Source organism: Labeo rohita, chromosome 24 (genome assembly GCF_022985175.1).
Source record: "Labeo rohita strain BAU-BD-2019 chromosome 24, IGBB_LRoh.1.0, whole genome shotgun sequence".
Taxonomy (NCBI): Eukaryota; Metazoa; Chordata; class Actinopteri; order Cypriniformes; family Cyprinidae; genus Labeo; species Labeo rohita.
Genome location: NC_066892.1, coordinates 14977138 through 14998762, shown reverse-complemented (window position 1 = coordinate 14998762; position 21625 = coordinate 14977138). Strand labels below are relative to the sequence as shown.

Here is a 21625-nt window from a genome sequence, read left to right as displayed (position 1 = left end):
TGAATATATTTATATACAAGTTATGTATTTGAATATTAACATTTTTATATAGGAGCATTATATTATAGTATAATGCACATTTTGCAATTTTCGCACATTAAAATATATTCATTTATATATTTTTGTATTTATACAAATTAATTATTTAGATATTTATTCAAATTAAATACTCTTTTTAAAAATAAAAATTGATGACATTTTTTATATATATTTTTATATATTTTATATATATATATATATATATATATATGTGTGTATATATATATATATATATATATATATACATATACATATACATATATATATATATATATATATATATATATATATATATATATATATATATATAAAAAAAATATATAAAAATATATATAAAAAAAGTCATCAATTTTTATTTTAAAAAGAGTATTTATATATATATATATATATATATATATATATATATATATATATATATATATATATATATATATATATATATATATATATATATATATATATATATATTATATATATATATATATATATATATATATATATATATATATATATGTATATATATATATGTAGTGTAATGCACATATGCAATTTCATACTTTTATTAAATTTGAGATGTGAATATTAGTTAATCAGTATATTTTTATTTACTAGCATTACATTATAGTGTTATGCACATTTTTTTATTTTCACACAAATATATAAATTAATATATTTTAATATTTTATGTATATATATTTATTTGTATATTTAGATATTTATTCAAATTAAATACTCTGTTTACAAAAATATAAATGAATTAAATTATACACAAAATTTTTATATATATTAAATTATATATTTGTATGTTTTTATATCAATTTATATATTGATTTATATTTATGTTGTATGTATTTATATTAATTTAAATATTTAGATATTTGTTAAAATTAAATAACCTATTTAACAAATAAAAATGTATTAAATTTACACATAAATGATAATATATTAAATTACATTTTTATATTTTAATTAATATATTATTTGTTTGTTTTATGTATTTATATTAATTCATACATTTAGATATTTATTAAAATTAAATACCCTATTTAAAATGTATTAAATTTACACATTTAAAAATTGTGTGTGTGTGTGTGTGTGTGTGTATGTATATATATATATATATATATATATATATATATATATATATATATATAATATTATAATATTATATTAAATGAATTTAAATGTATATTTAATGTTTCACTCTTTTGAAAATGTATTTATATAATCATTAATGTATATATTTATATTTTATATATTTAAACATAAACTGTACACTGTATGTGAATGCACTATACATATTGCTCATAATTTTATAATATATATAATATTAATATAATATTAGCAATGTAATGTGGAATAATACACATTTTAATATGCAATTTTTATGTATTTATTTTTAAATATGAAAACAAAATATATAAATTCATGTATGCATTTGCGATATTAGTTATCAACAATATAATGTAATATAATTTAATATAATCTGTATTACTTCATAGGAACAACCATCTTGTGCTAAACATTGATCTCGCACCCACAATCCTGGACATAGCTGGCCTGGACACTCCACCTGATATGGATGGCAAATCTGTCCTGAAGCTTCTGGAGCAGGAAAAGACTGGGAATAGGTGAGCTAAATCCTTTCCATAAAACACATTCCCAGTGTGATAAATGGTTGCGTAGTATCTGTTTATTGCTTTTAATTCAATTAAGTTGAGTTTAACGGTTCGTGAACATTTGGAGTTCATTTATAAGGGGTTTCTGGCAGGTAAAGAGCGCTGGAAGTGCTCTGGGGTCGCTGCCACTCATGATGGCAGGAGATGTTGAGCAGATCAAGGTGTCATAATTCAGGCCAAGCTAAACATCTGCTTATGGTATGCAAACGACACAAAGACGGAGAGCGAAATAAAATATTTGTGTTTTCCTATTGCAGATTCAAACCCAACCGGAAACCCAAAGTCTGGAGGGACACATTCCTCGTGGAGCGGGGGTAAGGCAAACATCATCCCCTCTTCTTTCTCAATCATACTATAAGATCACAGCAGAATGTGCGAAATAAATTAGAATTGATTTATTTCGTACGGGAGGCTTTTCAAACCCGTCCAGAATTTCACTGTAAAATCGCCAAAAGATAAGATCAGAAGTACGTGTTATGATTTTAGGATTCCATTGCACAAACATCCTTCTTCCTAGACGTGTCCCGGTTCAAGTTCACCTAAAAATCTGGGAAAATATCACAATAATGTTCTTGTTTATCCAAATTACCACAAGATTAGACGTATGCTCTCAGGAGCTCAACTATTCAAATGCCAGCTTTTTAGACTCTCATTATCATATATGTTTCAGTAACCTAGGACCCTCACAACACAAAAAATCCTTCCCCAGGGGAAATATATGATATTACCTGTGGTATCAGACTCAAACTTGATACATAAGCATAGCGTTTCCCTTGATTTCTGTGACTGATGTGAGGAATGTAGGTATGGTATTGAGGTTACCCTATTTAACTCGCGCAGCCTTTGTACGGCCATCTCTATGTGTTGTATCTGTGGCCGTGGGCACTCGCATTCCTCGTGTCACTCATAGGGAGCTGTCAGTCTGCGTAACGACGTATTACTGCTCCCACAGTCAACCCGTGCTTTGTTTCTGCTTAAGGCGAAGTGAAGGAGGTTTCTCAGGAATGGGGCAATCATAAAGCACATCGTTGATCAGTGCCGGCTGTTGCTTCCGTGACTCAGTAACCGTTGCGTATAAAGCCAGACCGCGGACTCGAAGTGTGTTTATACCAAAATGCCATTAACTCAACCTGTTTTGCACGGTCACGACAGCCCTCATTTTGTGAGAAGTCAGATTTAGCAGCTACTTCATTAATCAGATGTGGTGAAATCATGCAGAACACTTCATTTCCCTTACTGGCGGAGGTTAATTTGGGCCGGAATGATTCGTAATGGCGTTCCAGCTCTTTATATTTTAAAAAATGAAAACCCAAATTTTAAATGAGTGTCAGATGATGGCAGAGCTCATTTTTAAATGTAAAAATAGGCTAAATGAGCATGAACAATTAAATATGTATTATTGAATTTCATAAAATGCTTTAATTCATGCTTTTTGATGGACTGTGTTCATATCTTGTCTAGACTATCAGAATCAGTAGATTTTTAAGCTCTGTCAGCCTTTTTATGGATTGGTGGGGCTTAAAGAAGTTCACTTCTAGAACAAAAAAATACAGATAATGTACTCACCCCCTTGTCATCCAAGACATCCAAGATGTTCATGTCTTTCTTTCTTTGGTTGTAAAGAAATTGTTTTTAGAGGAAAACATTTCAGCATTTTTCTCCATATAATGGACTTCTATGGTGCCCCGAGTTTGAACTTCCAAAATGCAGTTTAAATGGGGCTTCAAATGATCCCAAATGCGGTTGTAAACGATCCCAGCCGAGAAAGAAGGGTCTTATCTAGCGAAACGATCGGCTATTTTCATAAAAATAATACAGTTTATATACTTTTTAACGTCAAACGCTCGTCTTGCCTTGCTCTGCCTGAACTCTGTTTTTTCCGGTTCATGACAGTTAGGGTATGTCGAAAAACTTCCTTCTCATGTTCTCCCTCAACTTCAAAATCATCCTATATCGCTGTTTTTAAGTTTTTTTGTTAAGGGTGATTTAAACTGCATTTTGGAAGTTCAAACTCGGGGCACCATAGAAGTCCATTATATGGAGAAAAACCCTGAAATGTTTTCCTCAAAAAACATAATTTCTTCACGACTGAAGAAAGAAAGACGTGAACATCTTGGATGTCTTGGATGACAAGGGGGTGAGTACATTATCTGTATTTTTTTGTTCTGGAAGTGGACTTCTCCTTTAAAAGAATAATTCACACAAAATACAAATTTGTAAAAATGTACTTACTCTCAGGGCATCCAAGATGTAGGTGAGTTTGTTTCATCATAGGAACAGATTTGCAGGGTTCATACAACGTGCTTGAAGTGCTTAAAGTATTTGAATTTGACTTTTTTGAAATGGAAAATCCTTGAAAATAGCAATATTCCTGAAGAGGTACTTAAAAAGTGTTTGAAGTATTGAAAGACAATGTATCTATGTAATAAGTATTTAATTGTTTCAATAAGCACATATCTTTTCACACAAGTTTACACATTTGAAAAAAAAAAAATTATACCTTTTTTGGCTTTCAGTTTATGTCAGAAAACTAGCAAGCTAAGCCAGGAGTAGTACTAGTAGTAGAAGACAAAAAAAAGAGTAACAGATGAACCAAATCAATTAATTTACGCTGGAACTGCTCTGATTGATTCAAACTCGTGACATCGGTTGTTCATTTCAAGTGGTTCACTAAACAAAACCAGATCAAATTAAAAGAGCCATTCATTTTTAAATTTCAACATTGTTCGTAATGATTTCAAAAAGCACGCAGTGATGGGTGAAACTGAGCTTTTCGAAACTCTTTTAAACCATTGTGTCACAAAATGATTTACTGTTTTGAAGTGCTCCAATCGGAAATCAGAATTTGTTTCAGATCAGGACTTCAAATCACGTATCGCAAATCATTTTAGGGATGCAACAATACAGTTAGTTCACGGTTCAATACGTATCTTGGTTTTTAACCACGGTTTTCGGTTCGGTTCCGATAGCTTGCCACATCAGTGTGTGTGGGGTTTTTTTTTTTTGGTTTTGTTTTTTTTTTTTGCATCTAATTAACAACAAAATACTCCTGTAAACCTCTGTACACTGGAAAAAGTGTGGATTATTATAGGTCTGCTTAATATTTCTTTTGAGAGAGGTATTATTTTTCAGATTTTTATAGAAGGGTATAACTGCAGCCTGGAGATTTTGTTTGTTGGACAGCAAGTTTAGAAAGGCTTATCACTGCATTTCTTTAGAAGGGAAGATGCTCTGCAAGTGTTGCTTTTTCAAATATAAATGGGGAGGCATTTCCTCATCTCAGCACGTGAAATCATGGGTGCACACAGCAAATTTAGAGAGAAATAAAACAAGGAAATTATTTAAATACAAAACCGAAAAACCGCAATTCACAAGAGCGTATTGAACCGTGGATGTCGTACCAAACGGTTCAATATTGTATTGAGTATTGTGACATCCCTATTTAACCTAGATTGGAACTTTGCATATTGTGAATCATTTGCGAATCAGATTGGAATGGGTTTGTGAATCATGTTGCGAATTCAATGATTCAAATCAAATGATTTTCGATACGTGATTTGAAGTCCTGATCTAAATCCAATGATTTGCAATATGCGAAGTTCCGAGTAAGACCGGTGTGGGTTCGGGACTTCGGAGCGTGTATGGCAAATCATTTGTTTCAGATCAGGATTTTAGAGCGATTTCACAAATCTTTTTTTTCTGTCTGTTTGTTTTTTTCTTTCCTTAAACAGAAGAAAGCATCAAGGCAGTGCAATCAGGAAAACAAAAAGAAAAAAGAAAGAAAGTATGCACAAATACAAAACCCTTAACGAACCCTGGATTAGGAGAAATTTAGCATTACGTCACTTGTTCGTCAGTGGATCCTCTGCAGCAAATGGGCGCTGTCAGAATGAGAAGCCAAACAGCTAATAAAACATTACAATATACCACAAGTAATGAAAATAATCCACAAGCTGCATGTTTGTAATGAACAAATCCATTATTAAGACGTCAATTTATCTAACTCAGGAGAGAAATATGCAGAGATTAAGCACTGTTTACAAGCAAAAACATTTTAAAATAAATGCATCTGTGGATTTCGATGTGAAAGAACAACAGAAAATGAACTTTTTCACCAGAGGAAGCGTCATAAATGATTATGGATTGGTATTTTGGCCAGAAGCAACAGTTAAAATGCCTTAATGCTGGATTTGTTTCTTAAAAAAATACAACTTTATACAACTTCATCACTTCAAGATGTGAATTGGTGGACTGGAGTCGTGTGGATTTGTCACATTTTTGTCAGCTGTTCTCATTCTGACGGCACCCATTTAATGCAAAGTATCCATTGGTGAGTAAGTGATGTAATGCTAAATATCTCTAAAATCTTCTGTGATGAAGAAACAAAACAGTTACATTTTTAATTTGGTGACCATTTCTCACTATTAACTATTTACAATTTTTCAATACATTGAGCAAATTTTCATTTTTAGGTCTTAAGTACAGTCTAATAGAACCAACTACAGCTAGGTAACTAGGACGGATATCTCCAGAGGAATCCCGGTCACACTGTTGTTTGTGTGCGATTAAAGTTATAATGCTCTCCGCACATTAGTTATGAGATGCTGACCTGGGTGGGACGGCTGTGCTTTCCAGGCTTTTGAAACTTTAAAGCGTGGCCTAGCAACTCACCAAAGCACATTTGTCATTCCAGCAAAATCCTGCGCAAGAAAGATGACTCAGGAGGCAACCTGAACACACAACACTCCAACAGCTTACCAAAATACAAGAAGCTAAAGGAGGTGTGTCAGCAGGCAGAGTATCAGACGCCCTGCGAACAACCAGGACAGGTATAAACTCAAATACACACATGCATCTACTCTCTCTGTATATATTAGGAATTTGCACACATATGCACAATGTTTGCTCTCAAACATCCTGGACCTTGTTTACCTTACTTTGGTGTTTACGCCCTAAGACATGATTTTTGCCCCAAACTTAAATGATGATTGAACACATTCATTTGCACCTTTACCACGAAACCAGAGATTGGAGCGTGCGGCTCACAGTCGAAGTCTTACGAGTGGTGCCACTGTAATTGAAACCGATATTTACCACGAATTAAGGATAATTGGAGATTGGTTATAGTTTTCTTTCATCAGCACAGTGTGTGCCTGCTCCACCAGACCCTCTGTGGCATGGCAATGAATCAGAGAAAGCTGAACATTACAAATTGGTACAATTTCAGGTAGCGTAAATGCAGACAGTATTTCAAGGACTGCAGTAATGCAAACCAGATTCTTTTTATGGTCAAGTTAAGTGTTTGCCTGCAACACTTTGTCTGGAAATTTGATTGAATGCAGAAAAGCTGTTGGAATAACACATGGGTTTCAGTCTTCGCATTTTAGTCCAGTCACCTGCCAGCAAAAAACTGAAGAAGTCGTTTTGAAGAAAGATCCTAACATGTTTTTATGAATAAACCTGACGTCTTTATTAAATTCGACATGAAGTCAGAGTGAGGCCATTTGCTTTTTTTAATACAAGCCTCTCATCTTAGTTTAAAAGTAGGTTAAATTACTGAAATTTTATGTTCACTTTAAACAACAGATTTTGCACAGTGGAAGACAAAAAAAAAGTGTATTTATAGAATGATTATGTATAGAATTGATACTGACACTGACTCAAGTAATGTCTGCTGAAAATTCAGTTTTTCCATCACACGAATGAATAAAATGCTTAAATATATTAAATTAGAAAGCAAACTGTTATTTTAAATTGTAATAATATTTCACTTTAATCCAGTTTTACTATATTTTTGATTCACATAAATGAAGCTTTTGTGAATATCGGAGACTTCTTTCAAAAATATTAAAAAAAATCTTTAGATTGATGTTTTCTATGGAAGTCTGTTTACCTATGAAAGGTAATTGTGAGTTTTTATCACAGAATTCTGACTTTTTTCTTGCGATTTGTTAATTAACACATTGCAATTCTGACATTTTTTTTCTCAGAATTTTATGATACAAACTTGCAATCATAACTTTTTCTTAGAATTGTGAGATATAACCTTGCAATTGCAAGAAAAAAATTCTAAATTGTGAGATACAAACATGCAACTCTGGAAAAAAAAAAAGTCAGAATTCTGAGTTTATATCTCACAATTCTGACTTTATTTCTTGCAATTGAGTTTATGTCCCGCAATTTTGATTTTGTCTCATAATTCTGATTTTTGTTTTTTCGCAGTTGCGAATTTACTTGCAATTCTGAGAAGTTTATATGTTTATATCTCGCAATTCGGAGACATGAAGTCAGAATTGCGAGATATAAACAGGCATTTTACTTTTTTCTCAGAATTGCGTGATATAAATTCACAATTGCAAGTTATAAAGTCTGAATTGCAAGACATAAACTTGCAATTGCAAGAAAAAAATCATGAATTGCGAGATACAAACATGCAACTATGAAAAAAAGTCAGAATTTTAAGTTTACATCTTGCAATTTTGACTTTATTTTTTGCAATTGTGATTTTATCACACAATTTTGATTTTGTATCTCGCAATTCAGATTTTTCTTACAGTTGGGAGTTTACATCTCACAATTGTCTTTTTCCTCAGAATTGTGTAGTACTTGCAATTCTAACTTTTTTCTTAGAATTATAAGATATAAATATAAGATATAAATTCGCAATTATGAGTAATAAAGTCAAAATTGATATATGAATCAAATTCTGAGAATTTAAGTCAGAATTGCGAGATTTAAACATGCAATTCTGACTTTTTTCCTCAGAATAGTGTGATATAAACACGCAACTGCGATTTGTAACATCAGTTGTGAGACATGATCTTGTAATTCTGAGAAAATATCAGTCTTTTTTTTTTTCCCCCACTTTATAACTCACAATTGTGTTAGTTTACATCTCGTAGTTCGGAGAAAAAAGTCAGAATTGTGAGATACAAACACGCAGTTCTGAGTAAAGTTAGGATTGTGAGTTTACATCCCACTATTCTGACTTTATAACTCGCTATATTGGGTTTATATCACGCAATTCTGAGAAAAAAAGTCAGAATTGCAAGATGTAAACTCACAATTGTGAGAATGTCAGAATTGTAAGATCCGCAAGTCGCAATTACCTTTTTTATTTCTTATTCTGTGATGGAAACGGGCTTCCATTGACATTATCGTTTTCCTGTGAAATGCACTCGTTTGGAAGACTGTCATGGTTTAATTGTTAAACACAGACAAAACTTGTAGTCATGGCCTTCTACTTCCAGCTCAAGTCTTAGCTTGAGTAGAGTATCAGTGTCTGTTTTTCCAATACACTCTTTCATTTTCGTTGACTAGTAGGAATGTGTTGAAAAAGCCGTGCAAAGACTGCATTAACAGTCCTACTGCCTACAGCGGGGTCAGTGAGGGCAGTGTGTTTGATTGAGGCTGTGTGAAAGTTTATGCCTGTTTCTTCCTCAGTCTGAGTCCGTCATTCAAGTAGTGAGGCTTCACATAGTTGGCTGTGGCACTGTTTGCTTATGTCTGTTTGACTTCTGGCTATTTGGAGCCAGTCTGTGTGCGTGTGTGGATGTGAGGTACAAGAAATGCTCAACGTGTTTTAGTGTGTTTGGCTACTGGAAGAACTAAATGAGTGAAAGTGCTCAAGCAAGCTTTGGCTAACTCCTTTTTGGTTTACCGCCCTTCAAACAAACATCCTTGCTGCGAACAGATACAGCATCACCCGCAGATACATAAACTCAGTGACGGGGCTCCAGAGCTTCTCAGGAAATCAGAACAGGGTTGTGGCCATTGTTTGGATATGGTTTCCCATAGTTGTGAGCACATGTCTGAGCTGTGGTCAGTTTGCAAAGCAAACATCTCTGCGAAATTAGGAGATTAAGTCGTAATTGGCTTCTGATTGCTTTTTTATGGGAAAAATTGCGAGGTGGCTCTTGTGCCGTGCGATTGCGAATTAATGGGATTACTCTACACATGCAGATGTTTGACCGCTAAGCTCGCCGTTCAGACAGAAGATTAATTTCATTCATAAAAACAGCTGTGGTTATGCAAATGAGGCGGCTCTAGCACAATAAGTGGTTAGCCAGACAAAAATGTCTACCCACAAACTGAATTCCTTCCCTTTTTGTTACAGAAATGGCACTGTGTGGAGGAGGTCAGCGGGAAGTGGCGTTTGCAGAAGTGTAAGGGGTCTTTGAAAGAAGGATCCAAGAAGAGGGCGAGGAGCCTGCGCTCTCGAAGCTACGACAGCCGCGAGAAAGACTGCCACTGCGGAGACCGGCCTTATAAAACGGCCAAGGCAGCGCGGCGGGCACAGAGACAGTTCGGCCAGAGCAGTAATCCACGTAAGTATATGCACTCAAGACTATAGACAAACACTGGAGCTTTTAGACTAGGACTGAAAGTCATTCACTTGTCGCCACCTACTGGTTTAATGATGCGGGAATGGTCAAATCAATGGAGTAAAGACAAACTTTTGAGTCACTGGGAAGAATCAGAAACTTCACTACTAAAACTGAACATTGAAACCGTATCTTCCCAAGATGCAAACTAGTTAGCTATCATAAAACTAAATACAAAGCTATTTACCAAGGTAATATGGGTGTTTTTAGTTCAGAGTTAAAGGGTTCACCCAAAAATGAAAATTCTGTCATTAATTACTCACCCTCATGTCGTTCCAAACCCGTAAGACCTTCGTTCATCTTCAGAACACAAATTAAGATATTTTTGATGAAATCCGAGAGCTTTCTGACCTTAAGTAACGCAACCAACACCTTCAAGGCCCAGAAAGGTAGTAAGGACATTGATAAAATAGCCCATTTGATATCAGTGGTTCAACCTTAATTTTCTAAAGCTATGAGAATACTTTTTGTGCACAAAGAAAACAAAAATAATGAGTTTGTTCAACAATTTCTTCCGTGTCAGCCTTTGACGTATGCTCACAAGGTATGTGGACAGGATAGTTGCCTTGCTGTTTATGCAGCATAAGAAAGCTTTTAGATTTCATCAAAAATATCTTAATTTGTGTTCCAAAGATGAATGAAGGTCTTGAAATGAGGGTAAGTAATTAATGACAGAAGTTTCGTTTTTGGGTGAACTATACCTTTAAATGTTTATGAAAGAATTCTCTTACGCTCACCAAGGTTGTATTTGTAAATTGGATTAAAAAATACAGCATGTATTAAAATTATTACAATTTAAATGAACAAATGAATTTATTTCAGGCATTTCAGCAGTCATTACTTACAGTCTTCAATGTCGCATGATCCTTCAAAAATCATCATACCTTTATTTTATTTAATTTTTTAATAAATGCATTTATTTTGTAGAAACTATTATGTAACTCTTTACTGTCACTTGTAGACTCTTTAAATAGAGAGGGGGGGGAAAGTTAGTTACAAATAGTTTAATTCATTTTTTTTTTTTTGACAGTTACAACAGTTTCCTCAACAGATCTGTTATTTTATTTATTTTATTTTATTTAATAAATAATTTAAAATAAAAAATAATTATTTTAAATATAAATCATTATTTTCTGGTAAATATTCTTTAAAAATGTTTTAATAATTTTATTACTATTATTAGTAGTAGTCGCAGTACTATCATTACATTAAGTAAAATATTTGTCACAATTTCTTCAAGTTAAACCGAATTTTTATTTTGACAGGTTGCTTTAAAGACCTGTAAGTTTTTGTCTATTATAGTATGATGATAGTTTTTCTCAAAATAAATGGTAAAATGCTGATGAACTGACTCTCAGAGCAGTTCTAGAGACGACTGTTCATGTTCCCATATTTTGAGACGGCAGAGGCTGAAAACACTGCAAGCGTCATGTGCGCTTCAGTATGTGTAGTAAATGAAACTGCGTGTCTGCGCCATTCATTCACACAGACTCAGAACATGCAAGATTCATATTTAAATAGTATTTTTGTGGACTAATATTCAGACACTAGTCCATATTGTGTTTTGATTGAAGTGTACCATCCAAGTTTCCACAACAGATCTCAGTTAAGCTGACAGAATTGTATGCAAACTTTATGCTAAATAATTTCAACTATTATTAATAAAGCGATGTGAAAAGCATGTTGCTGACAAGCGTCATTTAACTAAATATTTTAATTTAAAAATGCCTTGTGTGGTTAAATTATTCCATTTTTATCTGCTTTTTTAAACAAACTGTTCAAATAAACAGATTTATTAAGAGTAATCATGCTTTAGGGGGTAAAGCTGTGTATGCAGTACCATGTGACATTAAAAATGTATAATTTATCACTATACTATTCACTATACCTCTATATTTCTATTACACATAAAACTGTTGCTATGTAATTAGCTGTTATACTACTGAAAATGTAATTTAATTACTTTAAGGCTTCCATGATTGTAAGAATTCCAAGTCATAATTTGTTGGTGCCATCTACTGGTGATGAGTTGCATATGAGTTGCCAAAGTGGCATATGTTTGAAATATATTACAGGATATTTAATGAGCTCTACCAGTATGTATATAAATATTTAACTATGACATATAAATATTTAAGCATGTGTAGCTGACACCGATGTCTTCCTTCAGGCTACAGACCTCGCTTTGTTCACACACGACCGGCCAGATCCCTGTCAGTGGAGTTTGAGGGTGAAATCTATGATGTGGACCTGCAGGCTGATGACAAAACCCCTCTTGAGCCTCGTCCAGTCAGCAAACGGCACCATGAGCCCGAGGGAGGTTTTGATTCGGACTTCGGGTTGGAGTCCGACGACGGATCGGAGGAGATGCAGTCGGATGACACTAATGCTGTGGGATACCCCAATTCTCTTAAAGTCACACATAAGTAAGAGCTCCAAGCTTTTGGTCATATCTAAACATAACTGTATTAAAGTGCGTTTTGCTGATTTGTTGTTTGTTTTATCTTGGAATCACAGGTGTTTCATATTAATAAATGACACTGTACGCTGTGAAAGAGAGATTTACCAGTCCTCCAGAGCGTGGAAAGACCACAAGAACTTTGTGGACCAAGAGGTGAGGCCCACTGTCATGTATTATCTAAGATTACAGCTGTTTAAATTACCTGAATGATGTTTATTTCGTACCCTTGTCCCATAGATTGAACTTCTCCAGGATAAAATGAAGAAACTGCGTGAGGTTCGAGGTCATTTGAAGAGGCGGAGACCGGATGAGTGTGACTGTGGAAAGAAGAGGTCAGTTGACATTTATCTTAGGTAATTCTTTGTTGAGTCATGCAAACTGGATCAGTTTGGGGCACATCTAAGTGGACTGGAAACATGATTGGTCATCTTTCCACTGCTCATCTCTTTGGTTTGGTTATGCTACTCTATATACACTATTTCAAAGGTTTGGGGTCAAAATTGAATTTCTCTGATTAAATAACAAATTAGTCATTTTTAAATCTGAACAGCAAATCGAGTTTGTTCAAGGCCTTTTGAGAAATTCCAGCTGGACTCATTAAACTTAGTGCCGTTCTCTCCTTATTACAACCAGCTACTTTAGCAAAGAGAGAGAGCAGAAAAACAAACCTGAAAGATTGAAGAATAGGAATGACCATCTCCACCCCTTTAAGTGAGTGCTTCTCGTGTGTGTACGTGTGTCCATGCCTCGTCAGTTTGTCTGTCCTCTGTAGTAGATGAAGTGTGTTGGATTTATGTCTAGGGCCCTACGAAATCCATTTTATTTTTTTTGCAAATTCAGTTTAATTTTTTTCCATTTATATTTTTAGATTCCATTTTTTTCTGTTAAAATATTTATAGATTCCGTTTTATTGGTTAAATAAATTTTTAAAAAAAAGCATGCCTAGTTAATCAAAATCATGAAACTTACACAATTTAAAAGCGGTTTATTAAAAGTTTAACAAAAAATTAATTTTTAAGGCCAGATAAAATGTTTTATTTTTTCTCAGATTCAGCTTCTTAATTTTTTTGAATTTTATTTTAATGGTTTAGCAACATTTTAATAATCAAAAACATCTCCTAATTAATTGATTTTATTTTATTTTTAATTATTTTTTTCTTGTTTTTTTTTATAACTTTAAAATATTTGTTTTTCTGGTAAATATTCCTTACAAAATAATGTTTTAAAAATTGTATTAGTAGTAGAAGTACTATCATTACATTAAGTAATGTATTTGTCACAATTTCTTCAAGTTAAACCGAATTTTTATTTTGACAGGTTGCTGTGAAGACCTGTAAGTTTCTGTTTGTATTATGATATGAAACGAAAGAAACTGTAAAATGCCCATGAAGTGACTCAGAGCAAATCTAGAGATGTTTGTGTTCACATACTCATATTTTGAGGTGGCAGAGGCTAAAAACACAGCAAGTAGTAAAGGAAACTGTGCATCTGCGCCATTCATTCACACAGAGACATTTAGAACCTGCAGGATTCATATTTAAATAGTGTTTTTGCAGCCTGATATTTACAGACACTAGTTCATATCATGTTTTGATTTAAGTGAACTGACCTGCTTCTGATTTACTCATCCAAAATTATGACATTGCGCATTATGCAGTTGACTGTATTCGATTCCGTCCGTATTTTCCACATCACAGAAATCATAGGGCTCTATATGTCTAAACCCATGTAGCATCGACTGTGTGGTACAATTCACATTGATAATGCTGTCTCTTAATTCAAAGAATGTTGTATGTGAAAAAATGTATGGACTTGTGAATTTGTAGTTGAAATGTTCCAACAGTTCTCATTTGATCCTATTTTATGTGTGTTGTTGCATGCATGCATGTGTACATGTTAGATCAGTTCATTTTCAGTTCCCACAATCTGTGCTCATAAAAACGAGCGTAAAACTCATTTTGAACTGTAAACACATCATTACAACCGCAAAGTCACTTTGTGAGTATGAAACACCCTGGTCTGAAAATAAAACAAAAAAACTTGTGGTTTTTAGGGGAGGTGGTGTGTAAGCAATCCTTCCACTTTCTCATGACCTCTGACCCCCTTCTATGTGTGGAGCTGGCTGGTCTGCCTCCCCCTCATGGTTGTGTAATTCACCTGGGATGGAGTTCCCTTTCGCTCTGGCTCTAAAGTCTCCTTTATTTATGCCACCAGAGAGGCCATGCAGGAAGTGGACACCAAGACTCAACTCTACAACGAGATCCGCCGCAGGAAGAAAGAGAGGAAGGAGAGGAAGAGGCAAAGGAAGGGTGATGACTGCAGTCTTCCTGGCCTCACCTGCTTCACGCATAATAATGACCACTGGCAGACCGCCCCCTTCTGGAACTGTAAGGAATTGTTCATAGAATTTTGCTAGTGTTTAAGTCGCATTGACTTTTTTATTTTTTATTATTTCTTTAGGTATTTAGTAAATAAGTTGACAAAATTCTCTTTCTCCATAGTGGGTGGATTCTGTGCCTGCACAAGCTCTAACAACAACACATACTGGTGTCTGAGAACTATAAATGAAACCCACAACACGCTCTTCTGTGAATTTGCCACTGGTTTCTTGGAGTACTTTGACCTAAACAGTGACCCGTACCAGGTAAGGATGTGTGATGCGTTTTCAATATTTTAATAGGATAATATGCACTATTAAAAAGATGGTTCACCCAAAAATTTAAATTACCCCATGATTTACTCGCCCTCAAGCCATCCTAGGTGTATATGACTTTCTTCTTTCAGACCAATCCAGTTGGAGTTGCATTTAAAAAAAAAAAAAAATGTCCTGGCTTTTTCAAGCTTTATAATGGCAGTGAATGGGTGTTATTTTTCAGGAGTCCAATAAAGCACATCCATCCAGCATAAAAAGTGTCCCACACAACTCCAGGGGGTGAATAAAGGCCTCCTGAACAAATTCGATGTGTTTTTGTTAGAAAAATCAAAAAAGTATGAATGTGGAAGCAGAAAGGAAAAAGTAAAGCAAAACACCGGTCACAAATTAGAAGTACTAAACAAGGATTTGTAAAGAAGAATGTTGGAGGATTTCGATATAAGCCAAGAGGAGACTGGTTTTCCTTTGCTGTAAACAAAACTTGGTTCTCGTGAGACTAGGATATTCTACGTTACGCCTTCATCCTACGTCATCCGCTGAAATGCCACTTTCTTGTAAGCGTGTGTACAACAGTTAGCGTGAGCTGACTTTATAAAGTTTTAAATACAAATATTTTATTTACACAAATACATTGATTCACTTCAGAAGCCCTTTATTAACCTCCTTGGACTGTGTGGAGCGCTTTTCATGATGAATGGATGCTTTTTATTGGACTTCAAAAACTCAACACCCATTCACTGCCATGATAAAGCTTGGAAGAGCCAAGACTTTTTTTTTAAATAACTCCGATCTGAAAAAAGGAAGTCATATACACCTAGGATGGCTTGAGGGTGAGTAAATCATGGTGTAATTTTCATTTTTGGGTGAACTATCCCTTTAAATCTGATATGTAGCTTAGCAGTAGTGTTGTAGTGCTCCTATGGGGATGAAGAACTACTTCCTTCCTCATTTAAAAGCCCATAATTAAAAAAAAAATGACTCTTCCTGTAAGGACATGCTATTATTTTAATTACAGCACTTAGAATAGCTGACTCAATGAGTGCATATTATGTTTTGCAGTTAACCAATGCAGTTTATACAGTGGAGAGGGACGTCCTGAGCCAACTGCATTTACAGCTAATGGAAATGAGAAGCTGTCAAGGCCACAAGCAGTGCAACCCGAGGCCAAAAGGTTTAGATGCAGGTAACTCTCCTGTCCTGTCTCTTCTGTCTCTACACCACCCATTCTATGTGAAATGAGGGATGAAACATGCTAGCACACTTTATTTTTGCTTCTGAGAAGCTTTCAACATTCAAATCTGAAAGATGCAGTTGCATCTTTGCTGAAAAAACAAAATAAACCAGCCTTAGCTGGTTTGCTGGTCTCCAGCTGGTCTCCTAAAGTGCCTATAAAACCAACAGACCAACTTAGGCCGGTTTAGGGTTTATTTTTTGTTCAGCGGGTATGTACATGAAAAAATTGCTTGGTCTAATAGAGGCTGATACACGCTGGCTCTTTTTTTGCCAATACTTCATTGTCCAAGTTGAGAGGACGATGTCAAATATTTAGTAAAATATGGTCTAGCATGGTTTACTTTGACACGGTCTGATGCATGAATGAGGTGAACCACATATTGGATGCCATGTGGCACGATCTCTAATGGTGGATGATGATGAATTGGTCACTGAGTTTGGTTTCTCTCTAAACTGTCTGCTCATCTCCTTTTTTCCCCATTAATATTTTCCATTTTATTCCCTCACCAGGGGATTGTAATATCCCAGCAGCCTAGCGATCACATCATCTCATCTTTTTGCATTTTTTTCCATTCCTAGATGAATGGCTGCTGTGAAAGAGATTCTTTCTTTTATGTTTGTAGCAGCTCTGTGTAATTCTGAAAATCTAAAATTATAAACTTACACACACATTGATCTCTGAGTGTTTTTTAATTTTCTTTAGCAGTGGAATTGTGGTTTAAAAACATTTTCTATCAGGATTTTTGTTCTGTTTATTACTGGGAAGGAAGAGGTTTCTGTAACATTGGGTTTTGGCTATTTGCTGTCACCAGGACCATTGAGATTTTCACTGTTCTGAAAACAGTTTTCAGTGAGGAGAGGCTGACTCATAATGACATCATAAAAACCGGTTATAAGGGCTTTTGTTATTGAATATTTTGATTCATATTAAGTCGCCATAGCTTTTCAACAACTAAATCAATGAGCTCATCGCCTGTGTTTTGGAGGCAAAAACAATGGTTTTGGTTTGGAATAAAATCATCTTAGAGCAAATGTTTGGCCAAAGAAAAAACATCAGCATGTTCTCATACTCATGTCATTCCTGATCTGTATGACTGACTTTCTTTCACTGAAACTCTCTTTCATAAATGTTTACAGCCATTAGTTACGATTCACTTCCATTATATGGAAAAGAACAGCGCGAACGTTCTGTTAAACTTATAGAAATGGAAGAAAGAAAGGGTTTATAACAACATTTGAAGAAGTTTGATGACATCTCGGGCACAACTGAAACATTTTGTGATGAACACACACATCCATACATGTATATGTGACCCTGGACCACAAAACCAGTTATAAATTGACATTCATACATCATCTGAATGGTTTCTAAGTACAATATTTGGCCGAGATACAACTATTTGAATCTGAATCTGGAATCTGAGAGTGCCAAAAAAATCAAAATAGAAAAAAATAGAGAAAATCGCCTTTAAAGTTGTCTAAAGTAAGTTCACGTCCATGCATATTACTAATCAAAAATTACATTTTGATATATTTACGGTAGAAGCATGGAACATGATCTTTACTTAATATGAGAATGATTTTTTGGCATAAAAGAAAAAAACGATAATTTTGACCCATACTATGTATTTTTGGCTGTTGCTACAGATATGCCTGTGCTACTGGTTTTGTGGTCCAGGGTCACATATATGGTTGAGAAATGAAGAAAGGCAAATAAAAATATGATTTGCCACACGTACGAAATATACAAAAGCACATGCATGTTGATACATATTAGTCTGCATGTTATTTGTGACCTTAAGTCACTCAACACTGTTAACAATGTCATCATATAACACTCATTCCATACTTAACACTACATTTCCTCACTATCTTTTTCTTCAGGGTCATCTGAGGATTTTCCTCATTCGTCTTTCACATCATCATCCTTTCATTGTGTCTTTAATCTAACAATACCTATCCTCAGGAACTGGGGTTATGCATGAAGAACTGCAATGTGATTGTTTATTTTCTTTCTTATCACAAATTTAACATTTGAAATGCTTTTATTTTCCTGATCAGGAAGTAAAGATGGAGGAAGCTATGATCAACACAGGTATCCACACTTTTTGAATCCCTCATTGGCTTTTGAAATAACTGCATGGGCAGCTTGTTTCCACTAATACGCCATGTTTCATTGAGCTAAGTGTGTGGTTGCATGCTGGGTTGAGCTAACAATTCAAGTAAATCACATGAATACTAGTATATAAAACCCCATAGGTTTTAAAATTGCAGGATCATTCCTCTAATTTTAACTCTTGATGGATTGCTTGTTTTTTGCACTTTGTATTCATACACTCTTAATAATAAAGGTGCTTTGTGAGGTTCTTCACAGAGATGCCATAGAAGAACCAATTTTGGTTCAGTCAAAGAACCAGCTCTTTCTTTCACCACAAAGAACCAGAAAGGTTCTTCAGATGTTAAAGGTTCTTCATGGAACCGTTTAGACAAAAAGCGTTCTTCTATAGCTTTGTGACCTTTATTTTTAAGAGCGTAGATGTCATTTAAACTCAAATAATTGACATACAATCCAAGGCTATTTAGTGGGGACTTCTCCGTCCACAGAAGATCAATATTTCAGATTTTCTCAGATTTTTCTCATTCACGCCTGTCTTGACATCTCTGTTTTTTGGCTTACCTGCTTACCAGGCAACAGCAGCATCGAAAATGGTCAAAGTTGAGGAGGCCAAGCCTTTCATTCCTGTGAGTCTCTAAGACCATACGAATCCATTTCTGTTCTCATTCCACTCTCAAGTAGTGCACACCACATCTCCATAGACCTTGAGTTGAGTGGCAGTTCTGGTTCACAGTGCGGCCCGTGTCTCATAGGCCAAAAGTTACTGTCTGACCCGCTTTGGGAATGCTCATTTCATTCTCTCGCCCTCCTTTAACATGCTTTTGTTTTTGCAGTTTTTCATTTTCCACTTCTCGCCCACCCTTTCAGCCTCATTTTTAGTTTTTTGGGTTGCTGACTTCTTGGTTCCAGGATTTTCCATCTTTTCAGTCTGTCGTTGGATGTTTTATTTTGGTTTGAACCTCTGTCTGCGCACTCTTTATTTGACGTATTGGTTTTGGGTGTCCTTTCAGAGGACGTTCCCTGCCTTGATCTACATTCACACTGCTTTACTGCTTCACAATAGAGCTTTTCTATTGATCCTAAGGCTTAAAAAACACCGCAGTGGTGTGTGGGGCACTAATTCAAGACCCCCGGCACAAATAGGCCGGGAATAACTGCATGTTTTAGACTCGTTCCAAAGCAAATTCTGCGCCGAAATCGCCAACCCTTGCTGATTTCTCCAATGTCTCCCGTTTCCCAGAACACAGCCAGCCTGGGACGTCCACAAAGGTTAAGCTGCCCAATTTCACTGAGGACATCGACTGGCAAGGACTGGCAGATTTGTACAGCGTGAACGAGAGTCTGTACGAACACAGACGCAACTACAGTCCCGACCTGGATGACTGGACGAACTTTTGGAAGGATGTAGATAGTATGTTTGCACTGCTGAGAAATTTAAAGACACTCAACCAAACCGATAAGCTTGACCCCCTGGCTGAGCTGGGCTCCGGGGTCCAGGAGGAGGCCAGCGGCGCTGGATCCCTTATCCAAGAGGTACAGCCCCCGATTCCTGTCACCGAAGCTTCTTTGAGAGCTCCAACGCCCAAGACTCTTCAAAAGAGTCGTTTTAATGAACTCCCAGAAGGCCGCCCAACCAAACCAAGCGCGCTTCCCAGGGGAGACACCTGGGTTCAACAGCTCGAAAACGAGTTGGACAATGACGGAATGACGTTTAGCGGCAACGGCGTCACTGAACTGGAGACCCGCCATGATTTTTTGCTTCGTAGCTCTAAAATTCTGGATCTCCACCTGCTGGAAGAAGAGGAGGACATTTTTCAGGCCCAGGGTTATCTTCCCTTCTCGTCACAGCCGCCTGCCAGACCCCCAGAGCCCGCTGGGGAAACCCCTCCAGCCCGGAGCGACACCCCACAGGAGAAGTGGAATGGAAGCATCAAATCTTTTACCCACAAGCCCAGGGACGTTCAGGACTCGGAGGGTAGCGCCTCGGGACCATCCCCTTTGAGAAAGGACTGCTGCCATGCACTGTGAAGCCAGCCAACTCAGAGACACTAACCCCACGGAGCATGGACTTGCTCTCCTGTATAATCCAATGAATTCTTTTATTTTTTACAGGTGCCTCCATTTAGTAGAAATCAGTGTTATGTATTTTGTAAAAAAAAAGATATTATTATATATATATAAATATAAAAATGTAGAGGTAAAGTATCGGATGCATCTTAAATGTTGGGTTTGGTTTTAAATCGCAAGTGGGAAAACGCCATCAAAGTAAGGTTTTAATATATTTTAAGTAAGAAACACACTAAAATGGTGAGACCATCACAATTAGTTTCAATTTATCCACATGCAGATTGTTTCCCCACATATTTGATGCACTTTTTCCATGTTTCTCGACACATTTAGACGTAAACGACTCGGCATGTTGTTGGATTCGACTATTGGTGGTTGTTCTCTTCAATGTTTACTTCAGCTTGTTCGGTTCAGTTCACTGTTTACACTATAAAACACTGTTTTATACACTTGGATTGTGGGTTTAATGGTTTGACTTAGTGAAATGGTTCTCTTGCAAATGTTGTATAGTTCATTTACATTCAGGCCGTATAATATAACAAGGGCATTCACCATAAGTGCTTTAATCATGGATGACTCTAACATTTTCACTAACCTACAAAAGGTAATTAGTAATAGCTTGTTTCATTTGTGAAGAATGTGAGATGGGCATTTTAGTTTTCTGACCATTTTCGTTTTAGAATTGCGATGTCTAAATTTGTTTGAAGTAAAGTTTTTGAACATGAGATGACCGGCCAAATTTGCAACTTTAATTTTTAACCAGTGGTGTTGAAACAATTCTGGCTTCTGGAAAGCCAAGAAGCTGTTTTGAAATAAAAATCTGCCAAACATTCATTTCACCTACCGTGTTGCCTCTAACCTTTAAAATATTTATATATATAGATTGGAGTTTGCAATTGCATTTGCATTTCTTTTAAAAAATGTGACTCTGATGCAAATTAAAGTTGTAGAGCTTTTTATAATGTACTGCAAAGTAAACAGTTTTACAGTTAA

The 21625-nt window shown here is 35.4% G+C and overlaps 1 protein-coding gene across 6 annotated transcripts in view; it reads left to right on the top strand.

The window, feature by feature from the left end:
• Positions 1 to 21625, top strand: part of sulf1 (sulfatase 1) — a 128334-nt gene extending 106709 nt beyond the window's left edge. For 3 of the 6 annotated variants that reach the window (XM_051098693.1, XM_051098692.1, XM_051098691.1), the window contains 12 exons: positions 1542 to 1670; positions 1976 to 2032; positions 6412 to 6547; positions 9835 to 10045; positions 12273 to 12528; positions 12620 to 12716; positions 12801 to 12895; positions 13197 to 13274; positions 14778 to 14950; positions 15065 to 15207; positions 16276 to 16399; positions 19806 to 21625. In XM_051098693.1, the coding sequence (XP_050954650.1) occupies positions 1542 to 1670; positions 1976 to 2032; positions 6412 to 6547; positions 9835 to 10045; positions 12273 to 12528; positions 12620 to 12716; positions 12801 to 12895; positions 13197 to 13274; positions 14778 to 14950; positions 15065 to 15207; positions 16276 to 16399; positions 19806 to 20593 (2287 nt within the window). In that variant the 3' untranslated portion in view covers positions 20594 to 21625. Of the gene's footprint in view, positions 1 to 1541; positions 1671 to 1975; positions 2033 to 6411; positions 6548 to 9834; positions 10046 to 12272; positions 12529 to 12619; positions 12717 to 12800; positions 12896 to 13196; positions 13275 to 14777; positions 14951 to 15064; positions 15208 to 16275; positions 16400 to 18510; positions 18545 to 19137; positions 19192 to 19805 lie in introns of all 6 variants that reach the window. The other 3 variants (XM_051098695.1, XM_051098696.1, XM_051098694.1) reach the window with 3 other exon arrangements.